Source organism: Ranitomeya imitator, chromosome 1 (assembly GCF_032444005.1).
Source record: "Ranitomeya imitator isolate aRanImi1 chromosome 1, aRanImi1.pri, whole genome shotgun sequence".
Classification (NCBI taxonomy): domain Eukaryota; kingdom Metazoa; phylum Chordata; class Amphibia; order Anura; family Dendrobatidae; genus Ranitomeya; species Ranitomeya imitator.
In genome coordinates, this window is record NC_091282.1 from 740,935,265 (window position 1) to 740,960,329 (window position 25,065).

The 25,065-nt window shown below is 44.4% G+C and overlaps 2 protein-coding genes across 5 annotated transcripts in view; one reads left to right on the top strand and one right to left on the bottom strand.

Moving 5' to 3' along the window:
• The window catches only part of BRF1 (BRF1 general transcription factor IIIB subunit), a 372,560-nt gene that overhangs the window by 150,243 nt on the left and 197,252 nt on the right, over nt 1–25,065 (top strand). The gene's annotated exons all lie outside the window — the stretch shown is intronic.
• On the bottom strand, nt 17,409–23,208 carry BTBD6 (BTB domain containing 6). Of its 4 annotated transcripts, none has more exons than XM_069734067.1 (5): nt 23,071–23,208; nt 21,658–21,940; nt 19,333–19,423; nt 19,112–19,230; nt 17,409–18,846 (listed from the first exon to the last, which is right to left on the bottom strand). In XM_069734067.1, the coding sequence occupies exons 2-5, from the start codon at nt 21,849–21,851 to the stop codon at nt 17,814–17,816; spliced, it is 1,437 nt and encodes a 478-aa protein (XP_069590168.1). In that variant the 5' UTR covers nt 21,852–21,940; nt 23,071–23,208; the 3' UTR covers nt 17,409–17,813. The 4 variants fall into 4 exon arrangements, with proteins under 4 accessions (XP_069590168.1, XP_069590177.1, XP_069590158.1 ...); XM_069734076.1 differs by lacking the exon at nt 23,071–23,208 and adding an exon at nt 22,441–22,490; XM_069734057.1 differs by lacking the exon at nt 23,071–23,208 and adding an exon at nt 22,253–22,489.

The following is a 25,065-nucleotide window of genomic DNA, read 5'->3' on the forward strand; positions in this document are numbered from 1 at the left end:
GCCTAATTATGTCACACTCCATTACCTCCAGTTTTATCACACGTACCGCTATTTGCTCAAATCACAAAATCATTTGCAGAATTCTAAAATATCACGGCCTATCAAGTCTTTGATAAGATTTATGTCAGATAGAAAATAAACATGTAATTCAACAGTTATGCTGCCAAATATCTCATTGTGCGCCATTTATCCTACCCTTTCTGGAAGTAATGGAGTTTAAGAGGAATCTATTAGTGAAATATGGCTGAAGCAGATTAACGCTTCGAACATCTATGGTTTGTGCTTCTGATTCACATGTTCAATGTATCCATAGTCCTGTATCCATCCAGCGAAAGCCAGAAAGTTGTGCTTTTGGCGTTCTTCACATCGATATACAGATCCTTCTCAAAAAATTAGCATATAGTGTTAAATTTCATTATTTACCATAATGTAATGATTACAATTAAACTTTCATATATTATAGATTCATTATCCACCAACTGAAATTTGTCAGGTCTTTTATTGTTTTAATACTGATGATTTTGGCATACAACTCCTGATAACCCAAAAAACCTGTCTCAATAAATTAGCATATTTCACCCATCCAATCAAATAAAAGTGTTTTTTAATAACAAACAAAAAAACCAACAAATAATAATGTTCAGTTATGCACTCAATACTTGGTCGGGAATCCTTTGGCAGAAATGACTGCTTCAATGCGGCGTGGCATGGAGGCAATCAGCCTGTGACACTGCTGAGATGTTATGGAGGCCCAGGATGCTTCAATAGCGGCCTTAAGCTCATCCAGAATGTTGGGTCTTGCGTCTCTCAACTTTCTCTTCACAATATCCCACAGATTCTCTATGGGGTTCAGGTCAGGAGAGTTGGCAGGCCAATTGAGCACAGTAATACCATGGTCAGTAAACCATTTACCAGTGGTTTTGGCACTGTGAGCAGGTGCCAGGTCGTGCTGAAAAATGAAATCTTCATCTCCATAAAGCATTTCAGCCGATGGAAGCATGAAGTGCTCCAAAATCTCCTGATAGCTAGCTGCATTGACCCTGCCCTTGATGAAACACAGTGGACCAACACCAGCAGCTGACATGGCACCCCACACCATCACTGACTGTGGGTACTTGACACTGGACTTCAGGCATTTTGGCATTTCCTTCTCCACAGTCTTCCTCCAGACTCTGGCACCTTGATTTCCGAATGACATGCAAAATTTGCTTTCATCAGAAAAAAGTACTTGGGACCACTTAGCAACAGTCCAGTGCTGTATCTCTGTAGCTCAAAAGTGGCTTTACCTGGGGAATGCGGCACCTGTAGCCCATTTCCTGCACACGCCTGTGCACGGTGGCTCTGGATGTTTCCACACCAGACTCAGTCCACTGCTTCCTCAGGTTCCCCAAGGTCTGGAATCGGTCCTTCTCCACAATCTTCCTCAGGGTCCGGTCTCCTCTTCTCGTTGTACAGCGTTTTCTGCCACATTGTTTCCTTCCAACAGACTTACCATTGAGGTGCCTTGATACAGCACTCTGGGAACAGCCTATTTGTTGAGAAATTTCTTTCTGGGTCTTACCCTCTTGCTTGAGGGTGTCAATGATGGCCTTCTTGACATCTGTCAGGTCGCTAGTCTTACCCATGATGGGGGTTTTGAGTAATGAACCAGGCAGGGAGTTTATAAAAGCCTCAGGTATCTTTTGCATGTGTTTAGAGTTAATTAGTTGATTCAGAAGATTAGGGTAATAGGTCGTTTAGAGAACCTTTTCTTGATATGCTAATTTATTGAGACAGGTTTTTTGGGTTATCAGGAGTTGTATGCCAAAATCATCAGTATTAAAACAATAAAAGACCTGACAAATTTCAGTTGGTGGATAATGAATCTATAATATATGAAAGTTTAATTGTAATCATTACATTATGGTAAATAATGAAATTTAACACTATATGCTAATTTTTTGAGAAGGACCTGCATGTTAGTCTATTTTTCTTTTGTTGCTGTTATATTTTGTATGTTGTGTGTTCTCTTAATTGCAAGTAGATCGGTGGAGGTCCGAATTGTGAGACCCACATCAATCTCTCAAAAGCGTTTGGAGAGATGTGTAGGAGACATAGCGCAAACAGTGCGGGGAACGGATGCAGTAGAAAGCCTCTGTACGCTTGTGTCTACTTAGCCGTGCGTCTCTGGCTACGATGACGAGCCATTGCTGGGGGTTTTAGAAATCAGACTCCCACCAATCTATTTGCAAGAGCATATAAATAATAAACGTATAATACTGTTAAAGGTACTCTTTAACCCCTTCACCCCAAAGCCTGTTTTCACCTAAGTGACAGGGCCAATTTTTACAATTCTGACCACTGTCACTTTATGAGGTCATAACTCTGAAACGCTTCAACGGATCCTGATGATTCTGACACTGTTTTCTCGTGACATATTGTACTTCATGATAGTGGTAAAACTTCTTCGATATGACTTGCATTTATTTGTGAAAAAAACAAAAATTTGTCGGAAATTATGAAAATTTAGCAATTTTCAAACTCTTAGTTTTTATGCCCTTAAATTAGAGAGTTATATCACATAATATAGTTAATAAACAACATTTCCCACATGTCTGCTTTACATCAGCACAATTTTGGAAACATAACTTTTTTTTGTTAGGACGTTATAAGGGTTAAAAGTTGACCAGCGATTTCTCATTTTTGCAACAAAATTTGCAAAACCATTTTTTTACGGACCACCTCACACTTGAAGTGACTTTGAGGGGTCTATATGACAGAAAATGCCCAAAAGTGACACCATTCTAAAAACTGCACCCCTCAAGGTACTCAAAACCACATTCAAAAAGTTTATTAACCCTTCAGGTGCTTCACAGGAATTTTTTGAATGTTTAAAAAAATTGAACATTTAACTTTTTTTTCACAAAATTTTTACTTCAGGTCCAATTTGTTTCATTTTACCAAGGGTAACAGGAGAAATTGGACCACAAAATTCGTTGTACAATTTGTCCTGAGTACGCCGATACCCCATATGTGGGGGTAAACCACTGTTTGGGCACATGGCAGAGCTCGGAAGGGAAGGAGCGCCATTTGACTTTTCAATGCAAGATTTGCTGGAATTGAGATCGGAGCCCATGTCACGATTGGAGAGCCCCTGATGTGCCTAAACAGTGGAAACCCCCACAAGTGACACCATTTTGGAAAGTAGACCCCCTAAGGAACTAATCTAGATGTGTGGTGAGCACTTTGAACCTCCAAGTGCTTCACAGAAGTTTATAATGTAGAGCCGTAAAAAAAATTTTTTTTATTAATTTTCACAAAAAATGATCTTTTTGCCCCAAATGTTTTATTTTCCCAAGGGTAAAAGGATAAATTGGACCCCAAAAGTTGTTGTGCAATTTGTCCTGAGTACGTCGATACTTCATATATGGGGATAAACCACTGTTTGAGCGCATGGCAGAGCTCGGAAGGGAAGGAGTGCCATTTGACTTTTCAATGCAAAATTGGCTGGAATTGAGATCGGACGCCATGTCGCATTTGGAGAGCCCCTGACGTGCCTTAACAGTGGAAACCCCCCACAAGTGACCCCATTTTGGAAAGAAGACCCCCTAAGGAACTTATCTAGATGTGTGGTGAGCACTTTTAACCCCCAATTGTTTCACTAAAGTTTAGAATGTAGCATTGTGAAAATTAAAAAATCATTATTTCTTTCCACAAAATGATGTTTTAGCCCGCAATTTTTTTTTTCCCAAGGGTAACAGGAGAAATTGGACCCCAAAAGTTGTTGTCCAACTTGTCCTGAGAACGCTGATACCCCATATGTTGGGGGGAACCACTGTTTGGGTGCACGGCAGAGCTCGGAAGGGAAGGAGCGCCATTTGAAATGCAGACTTAGATGGATTGGTCTGTAGGCGTCATGTTGCATTTGCAGAGCCCCTGATGTACCTAAACAGTAGAAACCCCCCACAAGTGACCCCATATTGGAAACTAGACCCCCCAAGGAACTTATCTAGATGTGTTGTGAGAGCTTTGAACCAACAAGTGTTTCACTACAGTTTATAACGCAGAGCCGTGAAAATAAAAAATATTTTTTTTTCCACGAAAATGATATTTTATCCCCTATGTTTTTATTTTCCCAAGGGTAACAGGACAAATTGGACCCCAAAAGTTGTTGTCCAACTTGTCCTGAGAACGCTGATACCCCATATGTTGGGGGGAACCACTGTTTGGGCACACAGGAGAACTCGGAAGGGAAGGAGCCCTGTTTTACTTTTTCAAAGCAGAATTGGCTGGAATTGAGATCGGACGCCATGTCGCGTTTGGAGAGCCCCTGATGTGCCTAAACAGTGGAACCCCCCAATTATAACTGAAACCCTAACCCCAACCCTAACCCTAGCCCTAACCCTAACCCTAACCCTAGCCCTAACCCTAGCCCTAGCCCTAACCCTAGCCCTAACCCTAGCACTAACCCTAGCACTAATGGGAAAATGGAAATAAATACATTTTTTTACATTTTATTATTTTTCCCTAACTAAGGGGGTGATGAAGGGGGGTTTGATTTACTTTTATAGCGTTTTTTTGGCGGATTTTTATGATTGGCAGCCGTCACACACTAAAAGACGCTTTTTATTGCAAAAAATAGTTTTTGCATCACCACATTTTGAGAGCTATAATTTATCCATATTTTGGCCCACAGAGTCATATGAGGTCTTGTTTTTTGCGGGACGAGTTGACGTTTTTATTGGTAACATTTTCGGGCAGATGACATTTTTTGATCGCTTTTTATTCCGATTTTTGGGAGGCGGAATGAACAAAAACCAGCAATTCCTGAATTTCTTTTAGGGGGGGCGTTTATACCGTTCCACGTGTGGTAAAATGGATAAAGCAGTTTTATTCTTCGGGTCAGTACGATTACAGCGATACCTCATTTATGTAATTTTTTTTATGTTTTGGCGCTTTTACACAATAAAAACTATTTTATATAAAAAAATAATTGTTTTTGCATCGCATTATTCTGAGAGCTATAACTTTTTTATTTTTCTGCTGATGATGCTGTATCGCGGCTTTTTTTTTGCGGGACAAGATGACGTTTTCAGCGGTACCATGGTTATTTATATCCGTCGTTTTGATCGCGTGTTATTCCACTTTTTGTTCGCCTGTATGATAATAAAGCGTTGTTTTTTGCCTTGTTTTTTTTTTTTTTTTTTTTGCGGTGTTCACTGAAGGGGTTAACTAGTGGGACAGTTTTATAGAGCGGGTCGTTACGGACGCGGCGATACCAAATATGTGTACATTTATTGTTTTTTTTTTTTTTTACATAAATAAATGGATTTATTGGGAAATGTTTTTTTGTTTTTTTTGGGGATTTTTTTTAATTTTTTTTTACACATTCTATTTTTTTTTTTTTTTTTTAACTTTCTAACATTGTCCCAGGGTGGGACATCTCTGTATTAGATCAGATCGTTGATCTGACACTGTGCATAGCACACTGTCAGATCAACGATCTGACATTCAGTTTAGCTGGCTTCCAGCGCCTGCTCTCAGCAGGCGCCGGCTAGCCAGGTCACTTCATGACCCGGAAGGAGTCCGGCGGCCATCTTGGATCCGGGGACTCCTTCCGGGTCACCGGAGCAACGCGATCTCATTGCGTTGCTCCGGTGGGAGAGCGCAGGGAGCCCCCGTCCCTGCGCGATCCCCCTCTATGCCGCTGTCACTACTGACAGCGGCATCAGAGGGGTTAAATGCCCGCGATCGGCGATAGCGCCGATCGTGGGCATTGCTGCGGGGTGTCAGCTGTCATATACAGCTGACCCCCGCACCCGATCACCGCGGCGCTCAGCGCGAGACCGCGGTGATCGGTGCACCGTACTAGTACTGCTGCTGGCACTAATGCAGTGCCGGCAGCGCAGTACTAGTACGGCACATGTCGCGAAGGGGTTAACAGTATTGGTTAGACACAGTTATTTTGCAGAAGGACATCGGAGATGTCCATAATGTTAGAATGGTCATCTGGTGGTGCGCTCTATATGGTGGAGTCCAGAGGAGAATTTGTCAAGCAGCGGTTCGTCTTCAGTCACTGTTGTCTTGTGCATTTGACTCTAGAGCGCCACTCTCTAATGGCACAGTACTAAACACCTGCCCACCCTCACAGAACCATCCAGAGAACCATGTTAAATGGAGAACCATTCAGCTTCTTCACTTTAACAGTGTTTTCACAGTGTCTGTAATATACCGCCTTGTCATCCTTAGATTCTTTTTAAAGAAATTGTCAAGCCCCTATCCATATACAGTACAGACCAAAAGTTTGGACACGCCTTCTCATTTAAAGATTTTTCTGTATTTTCATGACTATGAAAACTGTACATTCACACTGAAGGCATCAGAACTGTGAATTAACACATGTGGAATTATATACTTAACAAAAAAATGTGCTTTGCACACTCTTGATGAGCTTCAAGAGATAGTCACCGGGAATGGTTTTCACTTCACAGATGTGCCCTGTCAGGTTTAATAAGTGGGATTTCTTGCCTTATAAATGGGGTTGGGACCATCAGTTGTGTTGTGCAGAAATCTGGTGGATACACAGCTGATCGTCCTACTAGCTGCTTTTTTCTTGCCATAATACAAATTCTAAGTAAAGAAAAACGAGTGGCCATCATTACTTTAAGAAATGAAAGTCAGTCAGTCCGACAAATTGGGAAAACTTTGAAAGTGTCCCCAAGTGCAGTGGCAAAAACCATCAAGCGCTACAAAGAAACTGGCTCACATGAGGACCGCCCCAGGAAAGGAAAACCAAGAGTCTCCTCTGCTTCTGAGGATAAGTTTATCCGAGTCAACAGCCTCAGAGATCGCAGGTTAACAGCAGCTCAGATTAGAGACCAGGTCAATGTCACACAGAGTTCTAGCAGCAGACATATCTCTACAACAACTGTTAAGAGGAGACTTTGTGCAGCAGGCCTTCATGGTAAAATAGCTGCTAGGAAACCACTGCTAAGGACAGGCAACAAGCAGAAGAGACTTGTTTGGGCTAAAGAACACAAGGAATGGACATTAGACCAGTGGAAATCTGTGCTTTGGACTGATGAGTCCAAATTTGAGATCTTTGGTTCCAACCACCGTGTCTTTGTGTGAGGCAGAAAAGGTGAACGGATGGACTCTACATGCCTGGTTCCCACCATGAAGCATGGAGGAGGAGGTGTGATGCTGAGGGGGTGCTTTGCTGGTGACACTGTTGGGGATTTATTCAAAATTGAAGGCATATTGAACCAGCATGGCTACCACAGCATCTTGCAGCGGCATGCTATTCCACAGCGGTTTGCGTTTAGTTGGACCATCATCTATTTTTCAACAGGCCAATTACCCCAAACATACCTCCAGGCTGTGTAAGGGCTATTTGACCAAGAAGGAGAGTGATGGGGTGCTACACCAGACGACCTGGCCTCTACAGTCACCAGACCTGAACCTAATCGAGATGGTTTGGGGTGAGCTGGACCGCAGAGTGAAGGCAAAAGGGCCAACAAGTGCTAAGCATCTCTGGGAACTCCTTCAAGACTGTTGGAAGATTGTTCCCGGTGACTACCTTTTGAAGCTCATCAAGAGAATGCCAAGTGTGTGCAAAGCAGTCATCAAAGCAAAAGGTGGCTACTCTATTTGTCTATATTTGTCTATATTTGCCCCGTATTCACATGTAAAGCGCCATGGAATAAATGGCGCTATAAAAATGTATAATAATAATAATAATAATAATAATAATAATAATAATACTCTGAAGCACCTAGAATATAAGACATAATTTCAGTTGTTCCACACCTTTTTGTTAATTATATAATTCCATATGTGTTATTTCATAGTTTTGATGCCTTCAGTGTGAATGTACAATTTTCATAGTCATGAAAAATCTTTAAATGAGAAGGTGTGTCCAAACTTTTGGTCTGTACTGTGTTTATATGTGTATATATATCTCTCTCGATATATATCTATAATATAACGCTGGGATCGTCACTCTGTCCGAAGCCTTTATAGACTGCGCAAGCGCCGGCGCAGTCTGGGCCTCACAGAGTGACGCTCCCAGGAGATCGCGGTATGCGTAAACACTGAACGCACGCCACGATCTCCAACAGAGAAGCAGGGACCGCCAGGAGGGTAAGTATGAGCTATATTCACCTGGCTCCGTTCCACCGCTGCACGCCGCCATCTTCCCGGTCCTCGGCCTGTGACCTTCAGTTCAGAGGGCGCGATGACGCGCTTAATGCGCGCCGGCGCCGCCCTCTGACTGACCAGTCACAGCCAGAGGACCGAGAAGATGGCGGCGCGCAGCGGTGGAACGGGGCCAGGTAAATATAGTAAGTGCTGGGGGGCCTGAGCTGGCGGCGATACCGGCACCTCACCCCCACAGCGCGCCGGTGTCCCCGCCTGTTCAGGCCCCCCAGCACTCGGCGCTCAGCGACGATAGGTGAGTATAGTATTTTTTTTATATATATTGCAGCAGCATACGGGGCATATACAATGGAGCATCTTATGGGGCCATAAACCATAATGGAGCATCTTATGGGGCCATAAACCATAATGGAACGTCTTATGGGGCCATAAACCATAATGGAGCAGTGTACGGGGGCATATACAATGGAGCATCTTATGGGGTCATAAACCATAATGGAGCAGTGTACGGGGGCATATACCATGGAGCATCTTATGGGGGCCATAAACCTTTATGGAACAGCGTACGGGGCATACACTATGGAGCATCTTATGGGGGCCATAAACCTTTATGGAGCAGTGTACGGGGGCATATACTATGGAGCATCTTATTGGGGCCATAAACCTTTATGGAGCAGTGTACGGGGGCATATACTATGGAGCATCTTATGGGGGCCATCAACCTTTATGGAGCAGTGTACGGGGCATATACTATGGAGCATCTTATGGGGGCCATAAACCTTTATGGAGCAGCGTATGGGGCATATGGATAGGAGCAGCAAATTAAAGAACGGTAGTGCATGATGGGAGCAGCACATGACAGAACGGGGGCGCAGGATGGGAGCAGCACATGACAGAACGGGGGCGCAGGATGGGAGCAGCACATGACAGGATGGGGGCGCAGGATGGGAGCAGCACATGACAGGATGGGGGCGCAGGATGGAGCAGCACATACCAGGATGGAGACCATATACCAATATAAATGCTCGCCACCCGGGCGTAGAACGGGTTCAATAGCTAGTATATATATAATAAAATAAGAATATACATATTTCATCTACATACATATATTCATGTATCAAAAGCTTTTGGATATATATATTATATATATACAAAAGTTTTTGATACATGAATATATGTATGTAGATGAAATATGTATATTCTTATTTTTTTTTTTTTTTGTGTAAATGTGCACTTTTGAAAGATTATTACCTCCGCTTAGTGTGCGTCTATGAATATAGCACCATTGAATTACACCGCTGACATGTATTGCTGCTCTCAGCATGCAGCGTGATGGGGATAACAATTTGCACTAAATGAATATGCCTGAGCATTGGCAGAATTGACCAGCTTGGCTTAATTTCCCTAACGGAGATATTGCAAGAGCCGAGGGTCCAATGCTCTCCCCGAAAGCCCCTGCATCCTGTCCAATTTTGGGGATTTTCTTAGAATTGCTTAGGTAACATAATTATTGTCAGGTATTGTCTTTCCTTTTAGGACTGGAGTTGACATCTTGCTCCAATGTAAAAAGTGCTCTTTACAGCAACTCTCAGCTTTCATCGTTTCATAGGGGATGGGACAGAAAACCCTTTTTAAGTTGCCAAGTAATGCAGTGCTTTGAAGAAGCGTAGCCTGTTCTTAGTGTCCTGTGTGCCTATTGGTTTTCCACTTGTGATTTACAGGCAAATGTTTTTGGTCCAAATAGATCTAATGATTCCAGGAGAAGTGGTTACTTAAAGTCAAGTAATTGCTACAATTTAATATCTACAGACTTATCTGCCCACAAAAATTGCTGTGTAATGTGCTCATGTACAACGTGTTTGGAATACAATGTTGTAAAACTTGATTACCAGCAAATTCACCACCAGAATTATCTTTAATGCAGTTTAGCAACTTAACCCCTTCCCGACCTTTGACGCATACGCTGCGTCATGAAAGTCGGTGCCATTCCGACCCATGACGCAGCATATGCGTCATGGAAAGATCGCGTCCCTGCAGGCCGGGTGAAAGGGTTAACTCCCATTTCACCCGATCTGCAGGGACAGGGGGAGTGGTAGTTTAGCCCAGGGGGGGTGGCTTCACCCCCTCGTGGCTACGATCGCTCTGATTGGCAGTTTCACTTTCAACAGCCAATCAGAGCGATTTGTAATATTTCACCTAAAAAACTGGTGAAATATTACAATCCAGCCATGGCCGATGCTGCAATATCATCGGCCATGGCTGGAAACACTAATGTGCACCCACTCCACTCCTCCGATCGCCCCCCCAGCCCCCCGATCTGTGCTCCGCTCCCCCGTCCTCCTGTCCGCTTCCCCGTGCACCAATCACACCCCCCGCGCTCCAATCAAACCCCCCCGCACTCCGATCCCCCCCCGCACACAGCGACCCCCCCCGTGCTCCGATCCACCCCCCGCACAGCGATCCCTCACCCCGTGCTCCAATCCTCCCCCGTGCTCCAATCCTCCCTCCCGTGTTCCGATCCACCCCCCCCATGCTCCGATCCACCCCCCCGTGCTCCGACGCCCCCCCCCGTGCCCTGATCTCCCCCCCCTTATACTTACCTAGCCGCCCGAGGTCCGTCCGTCTTCTTTCCTGGGCGCCGCCATCTTTCAAAATGGCGGGCGCATGTGCAGTGCGCCCGCCGAATCTGCCGGCCGGCAGATTCGTTCCAGAGTGAATTTTGATCACTGAGATATAACCTATCTCAGTGATCAAAATAAAAAAAATAGTAAATGACCCCCCCCTTTGTCACCCCCATAGATAGGGACAATAAAAAAAATAAAGAATTTTTTTTTTTCCACTAAGGTTGGGGTAAGAACTAGGGTTAGGGTTAGGGGTAGGGCTAGGGTTAGGGGTAGGGTTAGGGGCAGGGGTAGGGTTAGGAATGTGCACACATATTCTGGTCCTATGCGGATTTTTCCGCAGCGGATTTGAAAAATCCACAGTGCTAAACCGCTGCCGATTTATCGTGGATTTATCGCGGTTTTTCTGCGCATTTCACTGCGGTTTTACAACTGCGATTTTCTATTGGAGCAGTTGTAAAACCGCTGCGGAATCCGCAGAAAGAAGTGACATGCTGCGGAATGTAAACCGCTGCGTTTCCGTGCAGTTTTTCCGCAACATGTGTACAGCGATTTTTGGTTCCCATAGGTTCACATTGAACTGTAAACTCATGGGAAACTGCTGCGGATCCGCAGCATTTTCTGCAGCGTGTGCACATACCTTTAGAATTAGGCTATGTGCACACGGTGCGGATTTGGCTGAGGATCCGCAGCAGTGTTCCATCAGGTTTACAGTACCATGTAAACATATGGAAAACCAAATCCGCTGTGCCCATGGTACGGAAAATACCGCGCGGGAACGCTGCGTTGTATTTTCCGCAGCATGTCAATTCTTTGTGCGGATTCCGCAGCGTTTTACACCTGTTCCTCAATAGGAATCCACAGGTAAAATCCGCACAAAAAACACTGGAAATCCGCGCAAAATCCGCAGGTAAAACGCAGTGCCTTTTACCCGCGGATTTTTCAAAAATGGTGCTGAAAAATCTCATACGAATCCGCAACGTTGGCACATAGCCTTAGGGTTGGGTTGGAATTAGAGTTGTGGTTAGGGTTAGGGGTGTGTTGGGGTTAGGGTTGTGGTTAGGGGTGTGTTGCGGTTAGGGTTGTGATTAGGGTTACGGCTACAGTTGGGATAAGGGTTAGGGGTGTGTTGGAGGTAGAATTGAGGGGTTTCCACTGTTTAGGCACTTCAGGGGGTCTCCAAACGCAACATGGCGCCACCATTGATTCCAGCCAATCTTGTATTCAAAAATTCAAATGGTGCTCCCTCACTTCCGAACCCCGACGTGTGCCCAAACAGTGGTTTACCCCCACATATGGGGTACCAGCATACTCAGGACAAACTGCGCAACAATTACTGGGGTCCAATTTCTCCTGTTACCCTTGAGAAAATAAAAAATTGCTTGCTAAAACATCGGCTCTGCGTTGTAAACGTCTGTGAAGCACTTGGGGGTTCAAAGTGCTCACCACACATCTAGATAAGTTCCTTGGGGGGTCTAGTTTCCAAAATGGGGTCACTTGTGGGGGGTTTCTACTGTTTAGGCACACCAGGGGCTCTGCAAACGCAACGTGACGCCCGCAGACCATTCCATCAAAGTCTGCATTTCAAAAGTCACTACTTCCCTTCTGAGCCCCCACGTGTGCCCAAACAGTGGTTTACCCCCACACATGGGGTATCAGCGTACTCAGGAGAAACTGGACAACAACTTTTGTGGTCCAATTTCTCCTGTAACCCTTGGGAAAATAAAAAATTCTGGGCTAAAAAATTATTTTTGAGGAAAGAAAACGTATTTATTATTTTCACTGCTCTGTGTTATGAACTTCTGTGAAGCACTTGGGGGTTCAAAGTGCTCACCTCACATCTAGATAAGTTCCTTTCGGGGTCTAGTTTCCAAAATGGGGACACTTGTGGGGGGTTTCTACTGTTTAGCCACATCAGGGGCTCTGCAAACGCAACGTGACGCCCACAGAGCATTCCATCAAAGTCTGCATTTCAAAACGTCACTACCTCACTTCCGAGCCCCAGCATGTGCCTAAACAGTGGTTTACCCCCACATATGGGGTATCAGCGTACTCAGGAGAAACTGGACAACAACTTTTGGGGTCAAATTTCTCCTGTTACCCTTGGGAAAATAAAAAATTGCGGGCTAAAATTCATTTTTGAGAAAATAATTTTTTTTTTTTTATTTTCATGGCTCTGCGTTATAAACTTCTGTGAAGCACTTGAGGGTTCAAAGTGCTCACTACACATCTAGATTAGTTCCTTTGGGGGTCTAGTTTCCAAAATGGGGTAATTTGTGGGGGATCTCCAATGTTTAGGCACACAGGGGCTCTCCAAACGCGACATGGTGTCCGCTAATGATTGGAGATAATTTTCCATTTAAAAAGCCAAATGGCGTGCCTTCCCTTCTGAGCCCTGCCGTGCGCCCAAACAGTGGTTTACCCCCACATATGGGGTATCAGCGTACTCAGGAGAAACTGGACAACAACTTTTGGGGTCAAATTTCTCCTGTTACCCTTGGGAAAATAAAAAATTGCGGGCTAAAATTCATTTTTGAGAAAATAATTTTTTTTTTTTATTTTCATGGCTCTGCGTTATAAACTTCTGTGAAGCACTTGAGGGTTCAAAGTGCTCACTACACATATAGATTAGTTCCTTTGGGGGTCTAGTTTCCAAAATGGGGTAATTTGTGGGGGATCTCCAATGTTTAGGCACACAGGGGCTCTCCAAACGCGACATGGTGTCCGCTAATGATTGGAGATAATTTTCCATTTAAAAAGCCAAATGGCGTGCCTTCCCTTCTGAGCCCTGCCGTGCGCCCAAACAGTGGTTTACCCCCACATATGGGGTATCAGCGTACTCAGCACAAACTGGACAACAATATTTGGGGTCCAATTTCTCCTATTACCATTGGCAAAATAGGAAATTCCAGGCTAAAAAATCATTTTTGAGAAAAGAAAAATTATTTTTTATTTTCATGGCTCTGCATTATAAACTTCTGTGAAGCACCTGGGGGTTTAAAGTGCTCAGTATGCATCTAGATAAGTTCCTTGGGGGGTCTAGTTTCCAAAATGGGGTCACTTGTGGGGGAGCTCCATTGCATAGGCACACAGGGGCTCTCCAAATGCGACATGGTGTCCGCTAACAATTGGAGCTAATTTTCCATTCAAAAAGTTAAAAGGCGCGCCTTCCCTTCCGAGCCCTGCCGTGTGCCCAAACAGTGGTTTACCCCCACATATGAGGTATCGGCGTACTCTGGAGAAATTGCTCAACAAATTTTAGGATCCATTTTATCCTATTGCCCATGTGAAAATGAAAAAATTGAGGCGAAAATAAATTTTTTGTGAAAAAAAAATACTTTTTCATTTTTACGGATCAATTTGTGAAGCACCTGAGGGTTTAAAGTGCTCACTAGGCATCTAGATAAGTTCCTTGGGGGGTCCAGTTTCCAAAATGGGGTCACTTGTGGGGGAGCTCCAATGTTTAAGCACACAGGGTCTCTCCAAACGCGACATGGTGTCCGCTAACGATGGAGATAATTTTTCATTCAAAAAGTCAAATGGCGCTCCTTCCCTTCCGAGCCTTACCATGTGCCCAAACAGTGGTTTACCCCCACACGTGAAGTATCGGTGTACTCAGGAGAAATTGCCAAACAAATTTTAGGATCCATTTTATCCTGTTGTCCATGTGAAAATGAAAAAATTGAGGCTAAAAGAATTTTTTTGTGAAAAAAAAGTACTTTTTCATTTTTACGGATCAATTTGTGAAGCACCTGGGGGTTTAAAGGGCTCACTATGCATCTAGATAAGTTCCTTGGGGCATCTAGTTTCCAAAATGGGGTCACTTGTGGGGGAGCTCCAATTTTTAGGCACACGGGGGCTCTCCAAATGTGACATGGTGTCCGCTAAAGAGTGCAGCCAATTTTTCATTCAAAAAGTCAAATGGCGCTCCTTCCCTTCCAAGCCCTGCCGTGCGCCCAAACAGTGGTTTACCCCCACATATGAGGTATCAGCGTACTCAGGACAAATTGGACAACAACTTACGTGGTTCAGTTTCTCCTTTTACCATTGGGAAAAATAAAAAAATTGTTGCTGAAAAATCATTTTTGTGACTAAAAAGTTAAATGTTCATTTTTTCCTTCCATGTTGCTTCTGCTGCTCTGAAGCACCTGAAGGGTTAATAAACTTCTTGAATGTGGTTTTGTGCACCTTGAGGGGTGCAGTTTTTAGAATGGTGTCACTTTTGGGTATTTTCAGCCATATAGACCCCTCAAACTGACTTCAAATGTGAGGTGGTCCCTAAAAAAATGGTTTTGTAAATTTCGTTGTAAAAATGAGAAATCGCTGGTCAAATTTTAACCCTTATAACTTCCTAGCAAAAAAAAATTTTGTTTCCAAAATTGTGCTGATGTAAAGTAGACGTGTGGGAAATGTTATTTATTAACTATTTTGTGTTACATAACTCTCTGGTTTAACAGAATAAAAATTAAAAATGTCAAAATTGCGAAATTTTCAAAATTTTCGCCAAATTTCCGTTTTTATCACAAATAAACACAGAATTTATTGACCTAAATTTACCACTAACATGAAGCCCAATATGTCACGAAAAAACAATCTCCGAACCGCTAGGATCCATTGAAGCGTTCCTGAGTTATTACCTCATGAAGGGACACTGGTCAGAATTGCAAAAAACGGCAAGGTCTTTAAGGTCAAAATAGGCTGGGTCATGAAGGGGTTAAAGATTCAAATTTCTATCATATTAAGGGGCATACCACCAATTTCTGCGTGTCCTTTATGAGCTGGAGACCTCAGACGGCTCAGATTATCTCATAGGAAAACAAAAGGATTGGCATTGAAAACAACTTGTTTTTTTCTTCTCTCCCTCCCCCCTTGAGATCCTCTGACAGGAAAGATTTTTGGTCATTCTCACTGAAATTGGAGAAGGTTTCCAAGTAAAGGCCCCCATAAACATTAGATTAAAGTAATTGACTATCTGAAGTGTATGGCATATTTCCAATTATGACGGTGCAGAGAGGGATCAGATAGTTGGGGTTTCAGTGCCTGATCCTTTTTGCTTTTAGGAGAGTTGACAGTAGCACTCTCCTCTCCCTCATTGAAAACACTTGAACGTTTGGCTGATCCAAGCACCGAGTGTCTTGGGCAGTCGCGACTAATATGTTCGAGTCCCGCGGTTGTATGATTTGCAGCTGTCTAAGGCTACTTTCACACTAGTGTCGTACTCGGCCCGTCGCAGTGCGTCGGGCTGACGTACTGACGTATACTGTGGAAGCGCCGAACAACAAGGGCAGTGGATGCATTTTTCCAGCGCATCCGCTGCCCCATTGTGAGTTGCGGGGAGGTGGTGGCGGGGTTCCGGCCGCGCATGCGCGGTCGGAAATGGCGGACACGACGCTCAAAAAAACGTTGCAAGCAACGTTTTTGTTCGGATGGTCCGCCACAGCACGACGCAACCGTCGCACAACGGTTGCGACGTGTGGCAATGCGTCGCTAATACACGCCTATGGAGAAAAACGCATCCTGCAGACAACTTTGCAGGATGCGTTTTTTTCTGCAAAACGACGCATTGCGACGTGCAGTGCACGACGCTAGTGTGAAAGTAGCCTAACATCACATGCAGGGATTACCTGTTTTAGACAATTCCCGCATGTGTTGCACCTGTCTAACAGCCGCAAAACATGCAGCCGCAGGGACTCGAACATGTTATTCGATCACGCTCAAGATAGTCTGATAACTTCCGAGCACGTTCTCTAATCACTACTGTTAATAAATTTCTCTTTAGCGTCATTCTGCGGGCCTCCTATCAATGTTGATTATTAACTAGTTTGATACCGGGTACCATTTTACCCCGTTCCTAACATTGTATTTTTGCCTATTTTACCACAATACATAGGTATTACTTTTTAAATTTTTGCTAATATTGGGGAAAAATTGTGTATTTTTGTCACTTTTTTTTATCAGACATATTTTTTTCTTAACGGGTCAGGGCTAGAAACAGCAATTTGGACTGTCAGTTGTTTTTTTTTCTTAGTCTTGTTTTTTGTAATTCTTCCACTTATTTCACCCATTACAGACCTTTAGGGGCATTTTAACATATTAATACATTTTTTTCATTGCTGTCTTCCCATGTCACTGGGGTTGGTTTTATTAGCCCCAGTTACAGTGGAAATTCAGATTCGTAGATGAATAGCAGAACTGATTGGGTCTCTTTGGACCGAGCAACTTGTTGCCTCCCTATACCTAGTGATCACATGACTGCTGGGTTCAGGGAAGGAAGCAGTGTCAGTGGTTCCTAATCTGTATACAATGATCAAGCCAGCATACATGGTGGTGATCCATGTTTTCCTTCTCTGTGAGGAGTCTGGCTGTCTCTGACAGCTCCCAAACTCTCACCTGCATAATCTGGTGCAAGTGGCTTACCATACCTTGACTATTATACCGTCAGTGCAGAGTAAAGTGTGGACTGACGTTTATAGTCTACGGGCTGTGAAAAAGTAGTTAAGCTAGCATGATAACTGATGTGGCAGATTTTATGGCACTGGTACACATCGATAATGCATAGAAACATGCACAGGGTTCACTGAATACAACAACCCTTGACCGATGAAATATGTATGATGTACAGAAACACATAAATGACAGACAAAGCAGAGGTCGGGTGTAAGTAAAAATCTTTTATGTAACCTATTTAATAGCTGCTCCTTTGTTGAGCAAGCTAAATTTTACCAAGTTATCTATATACAAAATAAATGCACATTATGTGCAGATTTCTTTACCATTTCCCCTGCATGGAGCAGTTTTAATAATTCAAATAGATTATAAATAAATAAAATAAGATTAAAACTCTAAAAGCAATCCTTCAGGTGGATTTTCGACAGCCTGTTTGTTACATTCCATACAGTTTACAAGAACAGATTTACCCTTCACCCTTTTTCAGTGCATGGCAGGACAACCGGGGAGTGGAAAAAGGGGCGAGCTATTGTTGTGCAGGCTGCTCTAGAAAAAAAAAAGAGAAAGAGGCGTCGATGTGCTTTAGCAGTAGTCAGGAGGTGAAATGCGTCATGCATAAAAGATCAGCTCTGGAATTTGCCCCCCTTGTACCCCAGTCCCGTTGGTACTGTCTGATGAGCACTGAAATTGGAAAGTCACTTTTCCGCACTGCACTTCCGTCATGCCCTCTTGCCCAAAGTAACTGAGCTCGTTGCCGTCCAGGATGGCACTGACCGTGTAAAACGTGTCCTGCTCCACCTGCACCGGGTGCTCAAACCAGACGGAAAAAGTGTTACTACAACCATCGGAGACAAATTTAGTCAGATTTTGAGCAAGTACGACCCCTTGCCTTTTCAGTTCGATTTTGACACTATATTCTGCTTTGCCACAACTCGATCCGTACAGCCCAAGTCCCGCTATAAATATCCTTTTGTCTACCGCAAACTGGATGCTGTCACAACGTCCCCTGTATCTCCACTGGTTACTGCGGTAGGCCGAAGACTGGAATCTGTGGCATCTTTGAGGTGCAAGACCCTTCCTTTTAATGAGGGGGAACTCTAGCTGGGGTTTGTTAGCAGCAGTGTACCACAAGAATATGCTGCGCGTCTCCTCCAAGGTTAAAATGTCTGACTGGGCAGCCCCATTGGCAAATTCCTCTAAAGTCATGGTGGGAATCCGTACCAAGTACAGTGCTTTTCCCAGTACATTCCTCTTGTTTGTAGGAGTCACCATCAGGCCTTGTCGTTTGCACTCTGCCTCTGCCCAATTCAAAACGGCTTCGAATACAACGTCTTCTTTAGTGTTAAGCGTTTCCCGGGTCACAATAATCTCTAGGGTGGGAAGATCGATCTCACAGAAGCCCTCTGACTTCAGCGCCAATTCAGCCTGTGCATCAATCACTTCCCAGCAACGCAAAGTCAGATCTGGCTCCTCGAAAAGACGGCTTTGAGAAAGTAAGACGCATGCGTTTTTAGCCTCTAGGCTTGTCTCAAGAAAGTTCACACAGGCCTTGGCCAGCGCGGGCACAATATACTTCTTGGCAGCATAGAGCGTTGCAAGCACAGTGTCCGCTTCCAGGTCAATTTCGTCGCTATACAAGTACCTAAGGAAAGAGAGTACAAGAGTAAAATATTTGCTCAGAAAAATTCTCTGATAAAATTTTGTACATTTTTTTTTCAGTTCCTGGTAACGACTGTGCTTTTTACATACTATTGAATCCAAAGCTTTTTTTTTGTGGTTTTCAAGAACGGCTATTTTACCAACTGTTCTGAGAGCAAGCCATTAATGCCAGTCAGAATATGCATATTTTATAAGCTTTCATGTTTGCTGCCGTATTTCTTTTCCAATTCTTTAATGACCCCACTTACTTTAAAAGGATTAAAAAAGCAGCAGGTTCCACATCCGGTATATGGATTTCAGATTTGACCTCCGCAAGATCTCCATAAAACATGGCATAAAACACTGAACTCCCAACGGCCAAAATATACTGGAAATGGACAAGAAAAGGAAAATCAAATTTTAATTTTGCAAATCATAAAAAGACCATTTTTTTTTTTTTTTTTTTTTTGAAGGGAAGGGTTCAACGTACCTTGTGAGCTGGGACTTTCTTGCAGGCCCCAACCGGCCCCACAATGAAGTGCACATCAGCCATTAGTTCGTTATTGAACATCAGTGCATTCCTAAAGGGAAAATATATACATATATATTTAGCCGGAAGAGCTCAACAAGAATACACCGTCTAAATCCAACTACAAAGGCTGACTCTAGCGTCTCTAATTGAAATGGCCTTCCCTTTCTATGTAAATGACGGGATGAAAGAGATGACACATCCTTTTCATAGGCGTACAAGAAAGGTCTGCTCATTTTAATCTGCGGAGATTTCACCTTTTGTCGAAATTCTGCTGCAGCCTGTTTGTCTCCTACGTTTGTCAACTGCCTCGTACCGGTCTTATATGGGTTAATCATGCTAATCTGAGGGATTTTTCTGAGGATTCGTAGAAATTCTCAGTGGCTTTATTTTAGATTACTGGAAATAAAATCTAAGATAACATAGCTTTGCCTGGAAAGCATTTTTTATGTAGTTGTCTGTCCAGAGAGTTAAGTGAGCAGAAGTGATGCTATCAACGAGCGTCTTGCCTAAAATAAAAAAAAAAAATGCTTTTTCGCTTGACTGCATGACTGGTAATGCAAGAGTATGGGCAGTGAAGACCCTGGAAATGCCAAATTTTTATGTATGATCACCATATTAGTTGCAATACATAAAACAGAAATCTAACATGATTTATGGTGTGCACCGATCTCAACCTTACAATTGACGACCTCATTATGTGCACAGAACAAACCGGAAGACCCCCTGCCATATTCACATTCATGTGACTGGGTGACCTATTGAAAATGTGACACGGTGGCGGAATAAAAATGGTATTTTAAATCAATGGCTGTGCAACAATCCATGGTGGCGAATGGGTTGGTCTTTTACGGTTGTCAAGACATGAACAAGAAAAATCTGTCTCCTTTCATTTTTTGTTATCGAAAAGTGGTTTAGTATTGCAGATAGAGCTCTACTTGCGTTATTTGACCCAGTGCCGTTCTGGTTGGTCCTGACAGCTCTGCAGTGAGGAATCCCCCTATCTATATCACAATGCTTAAACCATGTCCTGCTCCTGCTGATGCTCCTTGCAGATTAGCAATGGCTGAGTGCATGAGCTGCCTGCCAACTCAGTGCAGCGTCGGTGGGGGATGCCTGTCAGCTGAATACGTGTAGGACCTGCATATGGTACCAACGGTTTTAGCTTGTGTTGGGGTATTTGCATTGACTACAGATCATACACTAGCTCTGCTGCTCACTTGTATTGTCTAGTACAAGCTCCTTTCTAAACTCATCAGTCCCATACATTATTTAATATAGCATTGGACCAGTGGTGGTCTGACCTCCGTACCAGGTAGCCAGGATAATATATGAGCAAGGATATGTCTGGTATCCCAAGGAAGACGGTCTATACTGGCACCAAGATATTGTCCCCCACTGTGATGTTTGCTGTTACCCTGATTTTGAGATCGTAAAGGATGAGTTATGTAGCTGCAGTTTGATAGATACCCTTGTGATTGCACCATCATAGATTGTTAATCCCAGTGTCTATATGTCCATCTATGACACTTAAGTGTAAATCTGGTATAAGGATTAGCTAGATCTGTGGCTGCTGTTGGTAGGCAATAGTCTTCTGCGGGCAGTGTGTGTATGTTATAGCCCCGTTACTGCAGTGTCATTGGCACGCATGGTTGGTGCATCAGGCTCTGTAACCCCTGTGTGTTAAGTGTCAGGCTCATCTACCTTTGACTACGGTGCACTGCCAGGCTCGTCTACCTCTGACTACAATACTGTGCCAGGCTTAGGTACCTTTGGCTACGGTGCACTGCCAGGCTTGTCTACCTTTTACTATGGTGCAGTACCAAGCTCGTCTACCTTTGACTTGGGTGCACTGGCAGGCTTTGGGTACCTTTGGCTTCGGTGCACTGCCAGGCTCGTCTACCTTTTACTATGGTGCACTGCCAGGCTCGTCTACCTTTTACTATGGTACTCTGCGAGGCTTGGGTACCTTTTGACTATGTTGCACTGTAAGGCTCGTCTACCTTTGGCTACGGTACTCTGCCAGGCTCGTCTACTTTTGGCCACGGTGCACTACCAGGCTCGTCTACCTTTGACTATGGTGCACTGCCAGGCTTGGGTACCTTTGATTATGATGCTGGGCACTTCTGCAGTTGCAGCCGGTACCCCCACCCCATAATGACTGCAGTATCCCATGATTGCACAGAAAAGTTACAGTTGAATTGTGCATGCACGTTGGTTACTATCAGCTCCTCTAGGACTGATCTATGGGTGCCAGGCCGGCTGCAGGGGGCACTGTGCGCTCACCTCTCCCTCAGGGTCGGGTGGAAGGACTGCCAGTTGGTGCTCTCGATGTTGTTGTTGTTCAGGTTCTGCAGTTGTGGTGGTGGCGGTGCGTTCTGCTGGATCTGGAGGGCGTTTTTCTTGGCGGTGACCGCAGCAGCGTTATTACTGTTGGCGATATTCGTGTTTGCACTAGCAGGGTAAAGCTCTGCAGCCATCTTCCTCTTGAGAGCCAGAGGCACTATCTCATAGCATGCTTGCACCTTGCTGTTAGCCCGGGCGCTCTTTTTAGACTTCTTTAAGGTCTCTGGAAGCAGAAGAAAGAAAGTCAAACACTTCATGATCCTGCCATTCAGGCAGCCTGGGTCTAGTGGCATGGGCAAGGGGGAAAAACTAGCAAGGGCTCCTCTTTTGTAAGCATCAGTCACGAACGCTCGGATTTAACTTCCAAAGTCACCAGGATTAAATTCGTCCAGAAGCAACAACAAAAAAAAATAAAAATAAAAACCACCATGCAGTTATGTAATGGACCTCGGTGACGTGCACACCAATACAATCCACGGGGAGCAGTCCCAAACTGCGGCACCCATAGGGGAATGTAAAGAAAATGCCCAGTTACCAGTGGTTATATCCAGGGCTCCTCTGGGTGCAGCAGGCAGAAGTTTCTTGCACGCACCCTATTCCTTTGCTGCCTGCCAGGCATTCTAAGGATGGTTGGTGGCCGGTGTGGGTGCCCCAGCTGCCAGTGGTGCAGCTTTTGTGTATGCTGGCATATGACAGACAAGAATAGAGGCGCCTCCTCCCCACCTCTCTCCAGTGTGTGCTGCTGGCTTCAGCCTCCTCTACATGTAGATGTGGGGAGAATTGGGCAAGGCTTCAGCTCAAATAGCAAGCTGGGACTGCTGACGTCAGGAGGGTGGGAGCCAATCACAGGGGCTAGTCCTTGCCATTCACAGCCTGGGAGAGAGGTGGGAGGACTCTGTAGCCCCCCTCCCTTCATCAGACAATATGTCATTCTTCTGTACTCCCACCCAAAGCCCCTGACCATCCATCCAAGTGCACAGGATAAACCCAGAGCAGAGGAAGGGGATGCACTCTGCATGGACAAAGTGCAGACAAGCAGCAGAACTGAGCATCAGAAGTGCCAAAGAATGGGGGGCAGCAAGTCAGGGTGCAGGAGAGCACACCCTCCGCTAAGGGCAGGTGTATACTGATCAGAATGCATGTGGCAGAGAGCACATGGTCCTAGGGGTGCACTATAGGAAGGTGAAGCCAATGTAACTGCAGGGATTAAAGCTTAAAGCACATTGACCCCTCCCTATGAACACACATCTGGCAGTGGGGGGAACATCGATTGGGTATTGTTTGCAGATCTCAGCCCTGCGTATAGGGCATGCCAGCCTGCTGCATTTCCCCTGCCCACAGCCCCCATGGTACCTGTGTGGAGCTAGCAGCTGATCTCTGTAGCCACACTGGTCCGCAGGAAAGTTTGCCGAGCAGGATCGTTCATGGAGTGCGGAGCCATGATTCTGGAAGTGGCAGGAAGCCTGAGAGGGGCGGACCCCAGGCTGCAGCTCTGCCTCCTCTGTGCACACATCTGGGGTGGGCGATTCCGCTGCCGGCCAACAGAGGGCGCCCGCACTACTGCACATCACTGACTCCTAAACGCACACTTACAACCTGCAAGCTGAGGCTCAGATTTTTTTTTTTTTTTTTTTTTTACAAATGTTTTATATCTTATGTATTTTTTAAAATTAATTTTTGGAACAACATGTTTTCTTCAGTCAAATAGTAAAAAAACAACTCAATTTTACTTGTGACAAACCATTAGACCACTATTATTGCTGCCACAGTGTCTGTCACCCAGCTTTCTCAGAGTCCTGAGTGTCAAAGCTGCTGACTTTCTGCAGCGCAGGAGAAAGGTTTTGTTTCTTCTGCAAGGATTTAGGTGTGAGACTAAGGGAAACAAACGCCAAAGGTGGTGATACGTACAGGAAACTGGCTTGTGTGTAAGGAAACGTTAGATCCGGGAGCAAAACATGAATGCACATTTAAAGTGTAAGATTTCTTACTAATGATCACACACCAATTATGAAGGAGATGGAATCGGAGGCTTGGCCTGCCAGCACCACAGTCCTGTTTTTCGTAAAACAGCACCACATTGATCTGCAGGTTGTGTGTGGTATTGCAGCACAGTCACTTTAATGGAGGCCTGAGCCACAGACCTGGCGTTACTTGAGCACAGCAGTGATGGATTCAGCTTGTGTTGAATACATTGAAATGCCTTTGTTTTCATTTTCTACATTTGGGTCACTAGAAGTGTCACCCAGCTTTACCTGTGTCCTGAAGGGCAAATCTGACCCGGATTTCAGCTATAGTGGGGGAATAAAGGGGGCATGTACTAGTCCATTGGTGACCAGATTTCCCTTTAAGATTGGTGGGAGCTGACGGCCATATTGCGTGGCCATTCATGGCTTTTGTCACTCAGTTTCTGCATGTACACAATTAATAAGCCGCTGGCTCGGGCTCTTACGTCTGATTATTGTGAAAAGCTTCACAGGTAATTCTTTAATGTGTTTTGCAATTACATGCAATCGCCAGCAATGCAGGATCTCTCCTCTTAAGGCTGCCGTCACACGCTCAGTATTTGGTCAGTATTTTACCTCAGTATTTGTAGCCAAAACCAGGAGTGGAACAATTAGAGGAAAAGTATAATAGAAACATATGCACAACTTCTGTATTATCACCCACTCCTGGTTTTGGCTCACAAATACTGAGGTAAAATACTGACCAAATACTGCTAGTGTGACGGCAGCCTAATACAATACATTTGTACCAGCATCATATTGCGGAGAACTTCGAGGTCCGAATAAAATGCTTCCAGTCCTAAGGGGACCGCAGTGACTCTAATCGCCCCCCACATTGCCACCGACGAGAGGCGGCGTAGCATGAAGATTTCATCCGCTATAAGTCTTCCACCCCCTAGATCCCCACAGTGCCGCTGCAGTTCAGTGGCATTGATAATCCCGTCATGGTGTGCAATGGCTTCAATACCCATCTATGCATAACTGGGTCAATTAAAAAAAACAAAAAAATATGGCAAGACTCGATAAAAAGCAAGATGAGGAGATATGGGATAGATCATCTGTCCTGTCTGATTCTCTGCAAGTCACTGACATGGAGGAGACGGGGAGAAACAGATGGATCAATAGGACAGGAAAGGCTGAGGAGATTGATCATTTAACATTGTAGATTTATTACCGTGCTTGCCATTAGTTCTATCCTAATACTGTAGACAAAAAAGGCTATGCTCCTATTCTGCATGGGGGAGAAAAAAACGCTATCTTTTACAGTAGCAGGTCACATTTCCTAAAATCTCATGCACACGGTGCATTTTTAAAACTGCAGCATGTCATTTCTCTCTGTGTTTTT

Bases quoted from the DNA above. Each gene is read 5' to 3' on its own strand.
- BTBD6 (XM_069734048.1), bottom strand. From the start codon at position 22,010: ATGCCACTAGACCCAGGCTGCCTGAATGGCAGGATCATGAAGTGTTTG. The intron at 19,231-19,332 runs GTACGTTGAACC...GTCCATTTCCAG, and splicing joins AGAAAGTCCCAGCTCACAAG to TATATTTTGGCCGTTGGGAG. The intron at 18,847-19,111 runs GTAAGTGGGGTC...CTCTTTCCTTAG, and splicing joins GCTTTTTTAATCCTTTTAAA to GTACTTGTATAGCGACGAAA.